This window comes from Echinococcus granulosus (assembly GCF_000524195.1).
Source record: "Echinococcus granulosus chromosome Unknown EG_S00138, whole genome shotgun sequence".
Classification (NCBI taxonomy): Eukaryota; Metazoa; Platyhelminthes; class Cestoda; order Cyclophyllidea; family Taeniidae; genus Echinococcus; species Echinococcus granulosus.
The window spans coordinates 142,449-150,611 of NW_020170518.1; the positions used below are offsets into that span (position 1 = coordinate 142,449).

The 8,163-nt window shown below is 45.6% G+C and overlaps 1 protein-coding gene across 1 annotated transcript in view; it reads right to left on the bottom strand. All coding sequences in view use genetic code 11, as the record gives it.

The window, feature by feature from the left end:
• The window catches only part of EGR_09233 (Protein purity of essence), a gene marked incomplete at both ends in the record, with an annotated part of 28,982 nt that extends 23,524 nt beyond the window's left edge, over positions 1 to 5,458 (bottom strand). Inside the window, 11 exons of the mRNA XM_024498482.1 lie at positions 77 to 256; positions 404 to 850; positions 924 to 1,999; positions 2,228 to 2,255; positions 2,604 to 2,722; positions 2,812 to 3,130; positions 4,339 to 4,627; positions 4,689 to 4,822; positions 4,902 to 5,111; positions 5,144 to 5,241; positions 5,281 to 5,458. Coding sequence (XP_024347115.1) covers positions 77 to 256; positions 404 to 850; positions 924 to 1,999; positions 2,228 to 2,255; positions 2,604 to 2,722; positions 2,812 to 3,130; positions 4,339 to 4,627; positions 4,689 to 4,822; positions 4,902 to 5,111; positions 5,144 to 5,241; positions 5,281 to 5,458 — 3,078 coding nt within the window. The remainder of the gene's footprint in view (positions 1 to 76; positions 257 to 403; positions 851 to 923; positions 2,000 to 2,227; positions 2,256 to 2,603; positions 2,723 to 2,811; positions 3,131 to 4,338; positions 4,628 to 4,688; positions 4,823 to 4,901; positions 5,112 to 5,143; positions 5,242 to 5,280) is intronic.
• Between the last annotated feature and the right edge of the window lie 2,705 nt (positions 5,459 to 8,163).

Genomic DNA, 8,163 nt, shown 5'->3' on the forward strand with positions numbered 1-8,163 from the left:
TTTATCTCTTCCTCCTCCTCCATCAGAGCCGCTCGGAGGCACGTCGCAGAGCGTCCACTAGCCGCCCCGTCATCACTTTGTCTAAGAGGAAAGAGTTTTCGATGCCACTGGCAACGAGACGGTCAGGACAGAGGCATTCCACCACTCCGCCAGAGGAAAAGCCGAGTTCCGCTCTAAGCTGTTGCAAGAGGTACTCCATCATGGTCACGGCGTTTTGAAGGAAGGAATCGAAGAAATAGGACAACTCCGGATTAAGCTGTGAAAGAGAGAATGGAATAGATCAATATTGCACGGAATTTAAGCACATAAAATCAAGCGTAAACTGTCTTTAGCACCAGCAGCTGCATAAAGGGACAGCGTAAATGGGACTTTCTGAAATGACGCGAAGCATATGCACGCTCACTCCAGGTTTCTTGCTCGCCTGACCCGTGATGTCTGCCACCTCCGCAGAGGCGCCGACAGAACCAGCGCTCTGTGTGCCCGTGGAGCAAACCTTCAGTGGTTCGCTGCCTCCTTTCTTCGTCGCAGTTGCTGCTCCCGTCATTAGTGGGGGCGGTTCCGTTTCTCCCGGCGTGTGCAATTTTCCACCAGCCTGAATCCGTGAGAAAAGAGTTCGCAGTGCGTGGACAACGACGCGCCAAAACACCAAATGAGACTCGGTTAGATGTATCCCGTCTTCCAGACTCTTCTGCAGACTCTGTAGCTGATTCAGCGCCTCCGTGAGTAGGACTGGCAGGTGGGTCTTATAACTGCGTAGGACAGAGAAGAAGACCTCATAACCTTCCACGCTGGAGAAGGCAGGTTTCGTTGGCTTTATGCGGCGCGAGGACTGTGCTTTGAAGGTTTCATTCTGGGAAGGAATGAAGTAGCGATAAGAAGGGGCATTTGATTCCACATACGAGGTAGGAAGGGAGTACACTTACAGCAATGGCCTCAATGCGATGCCTGCTCCGCTTAGCCTCCTTCTCCGCATTTTCAGACGTTAAAGACGAGGAAGAAATAGAAGTGGGCAAACGGCGCAGCCGATCAAAGAGAACAAGGAGGTAGATGATGCGGTGATGTGCACTATCTTCCTCCAACTCGGCTCCATTCACAACAGAAGAGATCTCTTCCACAAAGCCCGCGGAGGGCGGAAGGATTTCTAATAGGCGCCAACTCAACTGCGCCCCGTAGGCAGCGTACAGAGGAGTCGACTGCCACCACGAATCAAAGAGAAGTAGCATGCGAGTAAAAACCCTATCATAGTCAGACCGCGCAACCAGTGTCATGATGGCCAAGCCGTCTTGCGGCGGGGCAGGACACATCGTAGGAATGGTGGAACTGGTTTTACTCTTTCCATGGAGAAGGTCATAGAAGTAGCCTTCGGAGGGTCCTCGACCCACTAGATTAGTAAACTCCCAAACAACCTTCTTCCCCGTACCCAGGATGGCGGGTCGAACTTGGGCATTGAGATGACGCGGCGGATCGAAGATGTAATGCAGTTGGTAGCGCAACAGAACTACGAGACGGAGGGAACGGAGCACCTCAACACCTGCTGGGTCAATGAGAGTGTCGACGATTGCAGAGAGAAGAGTCTTTTTGGAGGCATGACTGGAGAAGGCAGCAGAAAGGAGGGAAATGAGTTGAGCCATGTGTGGAGGGAGGTCAGTGAAGGGGCTGCTGACCGCGGCAGTGCAGTAGGTCTCAATCACATTGGGTTGGGAGCAGGAGGCATCGAGGAGGTAGGTGGCGAGGAGACGGAAGGTCACGGGGGGTTGTGGGTCTAGGGAGAGCTGGGGGTCTGGGGGGAGAAGATGGAGGCAGGAGAGGGTAGCAGGAGTAATTGGGGTGGGGGCGAGGACGCAGAAGAGAGCCGTGAGACAGCGACCCAGAGGCTCTGGGTGCAGGGAGATGAGGTAAACAAGGCTTCGAATGAAGGCGTCCTTGTCGGAGGCTGCGGTAAGGGTGTTGTGCATCTCACGCAGTTGAAAAAGGCTAGAGAGGGTTAGGATTGCGTTCTCTGCACACAATAACAAAGAAGCGTTTTCTGAAAGAAGAAAGATTTTGGGGGCTAGTTGCAATGCCAGCGATTCGCTCTTTATAGCGTTTATAACAAGAGGGGACAATTGGTATTGACTGAAGTATCAAAGCATAAAAGCCTCATAAAATTTGTGAACCAGAAAACCGAAAAACTGACCAAAACTTCGTGAATGCAGAGATCAAAACTTTGTTATACAAAGGTACCTACCATCAGTAGATTCCGATTTGACAGTTTTCTAAAGAGAAGAAAGGAAAAGCGGAGGTGCTTTTAATAATATCATTTGGGAAAAAGTCGAAAATAAATTAAGGTAATCTATTGATTTTAAGCATTATATACAAGTTGTAGGGCAGTTTTATTGAAGTACCACTTTGTTAATTAGAAGAACAGTGACAGGCGGATCAAATAAATGTGGAACATTGAACCTACACAGACCCCATAAAGTAGCAGCAATAAACCAAAGACCCTACCAGAATCCAAACTAAAGCAGCAGCCTCAATTCAGAAGAAATTATTTTGCAGATGCGGGCAGCAATCATGTAAATGGTCCTATTACCCAAAATAGAGCTAACTTATGGAATCTTTACCGTAGCAGCAAAGAAGGCAGACGCCAAGTCAAGGAGAAAGACATCGAGAGGGCCGGAAAGCACAAGTGATAGACGAAAGTCTGCTTCTAAAACAAACCGTTCGTAGGCGTCAACTGAGGCTGAAATAAAACAATGAAGAACAATACACGGGAGCCTCGTTAATTCCCTTCCTAAAAAGTGATATACTAATGAGAGTAAGATGCTTTACACAGTGTTCTTGCCCACTCCGAGGAACTGTTGACAGGGGCATCGACTTCCATCGGCGCCCAGCCTTCACCCTCTCGACTCCAGAGTAGCCGGTTGACAAGAACGGAGGAAGTAGAGCCAAAGGAGTTTTGCAGCTCACCACGGAGTCTCTCCAGCGCAAATGTGGTAAATTTTGTAAAGCTGGTGGAGGTGGGAGAGAGTAGCTTAAGCGGTGCGTCGGATGACGCGTTGGGCGGCGGCAGACAGTAGTTAGAGATGAGACAAAGATTAAACCAAAGGTGCGCAGCGTCAAGTTCAGAGCACTCCACTTGGCGCTTGTCCTGTTGGCAAAATGAGAGCAAGGGTGAGAGATTTCTTGATAATAACGGATTTCGGTGCCTATATCAGTATGCAATACCAATCAACCTATTTTAGTGAGGTAATAGACGTTCCGGATTTGAGAAAAATTGCGCGGACAAGTGTTTAAATACGGAAAAGGCAATATACTTTGATAAATTGGCGCCCAGGTGTGAGATTGATGTGCGTTAAGAAGTAAAACTTAAGCGGAAGATCTCAATATGAGCACAAATACAAAGGCCTTTCAATGCATGAAGAGTGTTACTTTCCTGCCAAGTACACAAAATGCAGGATTTTTAAAGAAAATTTTGACAACAGACTACATGAAACCGATGTTTAACATAAACATGTGAAAGGGAGTCCCCCAATCGCCGAGCACGTAACATTCCAACGCTCTCAAAGGATGTCACACAAACAAAGCCGCTGCAACAAGAACAAGCTTAGAGTATATTCTCAAATTTGTAGTATTCACAGAGGCTCTTATAGCATAGGAATTCAAACACGTCCTCCACTTGATAAGCTGCGCAAACAGCGGCACAAACTAAAAAGATGACATCCAAAAGATGCTGCATCGCCTCGTGCTTGGCAGTTGCCAAATAATTTTTCGACTTAAAGCTGGAGGCATCAGATTAAATCGAGAAAATTGGATGCATTAGTTTAACGACCAATATTTCATCACCGCCTAGGTTTTGAGTTGACATGAGCAGAGGTCAATACTGATTCCACTGTACGGGGTCACACGAGCGTCACTCAGGAGCGTTGCCTGAACACCGGTCCACTTGTGCACGCATGTATGTACGCGCCTGCGCACAGACCTGAGGTCAGGTGCAGTACATGCTTGCATTTCCGAGTTTCAGAACCAATGTAATACCTTATATAGAGAAGTCATGAAGGGCAACTAGCATGGAGAAAGGCACACAGTCTTACAACCGTACAGAAAAGGTAAGGGTCAAGACCCACCACCTTCGATAGGCAGGGAAAGCTCTCAGCAGCATTCGTGTGAAATGAAGCTAGTACCTCGACAGTGACAACATCAAATGTAATATGACCTTGAAAAAACAGCGCAGTGTACGCAAGCCCGAGAAAAGAGAAATGACACTCACCGAAGTGGAGAACAGAGAAAAAAAGGCTTCTTGTAAGAGAACCTAAAAAAGGACAAGTAAGCAAGATGGATTCGTCAGTCCACGCTCACCATATTTAGCAACTTAATGAGGGAATGAAATACCATAGTGTCAAAGACATCAGTGGCAATAAAATCGGCTCCAACGCATTCGGCATTCCGAGTAAAGAGGGCTGGTACAAGGGTTTGCACGAGAGCTATCATGGTTTTGAAGACAGATTTGATCCAGTTGTTAACGAACATAGACGGCATTGAGGAGAGGGTGCAGGTTGGATTAGCAGGATCAGAAAGAGCTCCATGTAGAATTTGACAGAGCAAAAACACCTTTTTTGCAATAGACTTTAGATCCACCTTAGGAGAACTAAAAAGGAGGAGAGGGGTAAGTGCAGGAAACGCCCAAGTGGGCAAAAAACGAAGCATACTTTTGAAGAATCTTTAGGTAAATCTGCAGACAGTTTAGCAGAACCTCATTTCCGCGTTCTTTCCAAAACACTGCACGAGCAATCGAGGAGTAGGTATTCGAGATACGCAAGACATGATCACCGTTTAACTCAGACTGAAATTTTTAAGAAAGCAAACATTTTTAACAAAGCAATGGATGGCAGCCTAGACAAATGAAGCTGCGCGAAACTCACTACTGCAGAAGACACATCATCCCACAGTTCTTTAGCGATCTGAGCCTTTTTCACCTTCTTTTTGGATGATTCCGATGGGGTTGAAGTTGATGTAATAGATGTATCCGTTTCTCCACTGTTAGCCAGTAGTTTTTGGATTTCGGATTCGCACAGCCTTTGAGGTATGGAGATTCCCGACAGAAGAACCCGAAGACCGTAAAACGGATCAGCCTAAAGCATGAAGAGCTGAAAGCGCTACCCACCGATGAATCAACGCCACTGCGCGAAATCTCAAATAAGGACGCTTTGACCAACCAGGTGATGGATGGCTTCAGTGTGGAGTGATTTTCGAAGCTAGGGTCTGCAAAAGCCTCATTATCATTCTAAGATAGCATCTCACCATTAATCGCCTGACGGGAACACAAAAAGGCAAGACAACCCTCGACTTCAGGTGGTAATTTCACATCAGTCCATGAATCCGCATTTTCTAACCCTTCAACGAAAGCCCTGACCTCCACCTCATCAGGTGGAATCTGAGATTGATGATTTTTTACAATCAATGATAAAGCTTTCCGCATCGTCAAATTATTTAATGAATGTCATGAGAATGTGAAGTCTGCACGGCTGAATAAGCTTTAAGTGCTATTACAAGTCCAAATCTGGAAAGGTCGCGTTCTCGTTGGACATTAGTAAGCCAATAAGAGAAGAAGAGATTTAGGTGTGCATACTTTAGGTTAATCTTACGTCAAGTATTCAAAATAATAAGACTTTTTACATTTTTGCAAAGTGTTGATTTGTGGTAAGCCAGGGGTTTCTACTTGCACACGTTAACGAAGGGAAATACACAAGATTAAGTGCTTTAATTTAAAAGGTGAGCTATGAAAGTATTTGGAAAACCCACAATTTTTGCATTTTGGACACTTGTTTTGTTTTACAAATAAGTCGCAAAATTATTTTAACTTTAAGCAGCTATAGGCTAATCGTGATGTGCAAAAACATGCGAATGAGAATTTTCATCGCAATTATGTTTTTGAAATCGCGAAAGTGATAAGACTGACTAAAAGCAGGGCCATCCTGTGGTTATATGTTACCACAATAGTCTTTTCCATGTATATTTACCTTCAACGCGTCTTACTTTGGTGTTCTTTGTTGCATTTTCCCATTACTTAAACACTACCTTTACTAACGCAAAAATCCTCTTCTTTGTAGACACTGCATTCCGTACAAACTTAAGCTTCTGAGGCATTACAATCCATTAATCGATTGTGTAACCTTGCGCTTTGATCACGCAGACACTCTGAGCTCCCTCATGGTGATTCCGCTAAAAGGCATGACCACTGTTTTTTACCAGTAGGCTTTTATTTCTACCATGAGCATCAAGACTTGCCTGAAGACGAAGCAAGACATGATACTAGGGCGAAATATAAATATTGAAGGTACAAGAGTGGTTTGAGGCTAGTTTCAGGGCCCAAAGGACATCCCACCTGGCAAAGGTTCGATGACTAAGACACAAAGTGACCCCTTATCGAAACCAGGAGATAAGTAATTAACGTGTTACAATATGCCTTCCGGCATAGTACGTAACTTTTGACCACTTCCGGATAGCCTCAGGGTCTACATCGGTGGCAGTGGTAGGATGTATCATGGCTTATCAATTTATAAAATGCTTGAGATCTTGTGACTGGTGTCTTCAACAATCCCATAAAATGACTGCATGTGTATATATTTAGTAATTTTTGAATCACTTCTAAATGCTCTTGACCACAATCATTTTTTTGCGATTGTGAAAGCCATTGACTATTCATTCCTTATCAGATGATAATCAGCGTTGTATCCCACCGCTGCCATCAATGCGGCACCTCGAGTCTTTTCTTAAGTCGTAAGAAAGTACGGTACTCCTGCCAAAAATATTTCCTTATTAGCCCTCTCTTGCGACACCTTTGTAGGAAAGACTAGGGACGCCACATTGGTGGCCAGTGGCAAGAAAATCCGATCATGAAGGACAACTACTCCGATTTCCATTGGTAATTACCAAATTTTAGCATGATGGAAGGCATCCCTATTCCACCTGTGGAAGAATCGGTGAAGACTCTAACAGAAGGGTTGATAACGAAGTCTACCTTCGGCAACCACTCCAGCTCCGTGGTCTGCAGGGAAGCTATTAACAATTGAATCGACGCAAACCGTGATTTATTCGAAAAAATTTTATTACAGATCAATTTGTGGTGCCTGGATGACAATATTTTCCCCACTTCTCTACTAGCTGGATAGAACTTAGATTTATGGCTGGACAGCAGTGAGGTGACAGTAAAGCGGAAAGGATTGACAGATGCGAAAACTCCATCCTACGAAACTACTTTAAAGCCAATCCTTACCACTGGAGGTGGGGATAAAGAGTTGGCCATCGCATTTCTCCATGCATTAGTAAAGTACCAAGTCAGGACGAATCTTCAGATACAGTGAAATTGTCAAGAGGGATCAGCAACGCAGCATTCTGTGCCCCTCTCCGGTTCGCGTAAATTCGATGACGGGTGTAGTTGGTTTGTGGGTGTATTTTTGCCAACACCGATGAAGTTGTGATGGCGGACAAGGAAAGTTGACCAAGGGAAGCCCCGAAGGAGACGTTTAAAAAGTGAGGGACTATGCAACACTTGGCTTGTTTGTTTCACTCTTCAATTTGTTTGTAGGAGCCCCCAAGGCCGGGCCTCTGTGCCTCCGCTTGGCAGCATGGCCCTGGAGCCACAGCAGTAGCCTCTCAAACCTCCTTCACGTCAACAATACACATTCCGGTATAGTATCAAGACTTAGGCAGCTTCTGTGCTTTTAGTATGAAGAACCTAAAGTACTTTGTTTTGGTCGAAAGTGTTGACTAATTCAAGGACATCAGTCTTTGATGTCGTCTACGACTGACCTTTTGTAATACGATAGTGGTTTATCCCTCGGTTCTGGTGAGGCGCCACTTTTGTACTTCGAACTAGCTCCCTTGTATCTCGCTGGGTGGGCTGGCCTTTTGGGCCATGCCAATAGCCCAGACGCCTTCTTCGTGCTGAATATATGTATTCTGCCCGAGTATTGTGACTTCTTTCGTCTTCAGGGAGTCTCGGGACGCTACACTTTTTTGGTGACTGGTACGGTTGGATCGTGGGTGTTTCTTTACAGCGCCGAATACGTTGTAATGGCTGACGTGGGAGGTTGACCTGCGGGAGCGCCGGGGACAATGCTCAAAAGAGGAGAAAGGCTATGTAGTACGATAGTGGTTTATCCCTCGGTATTGGTGAGGCGC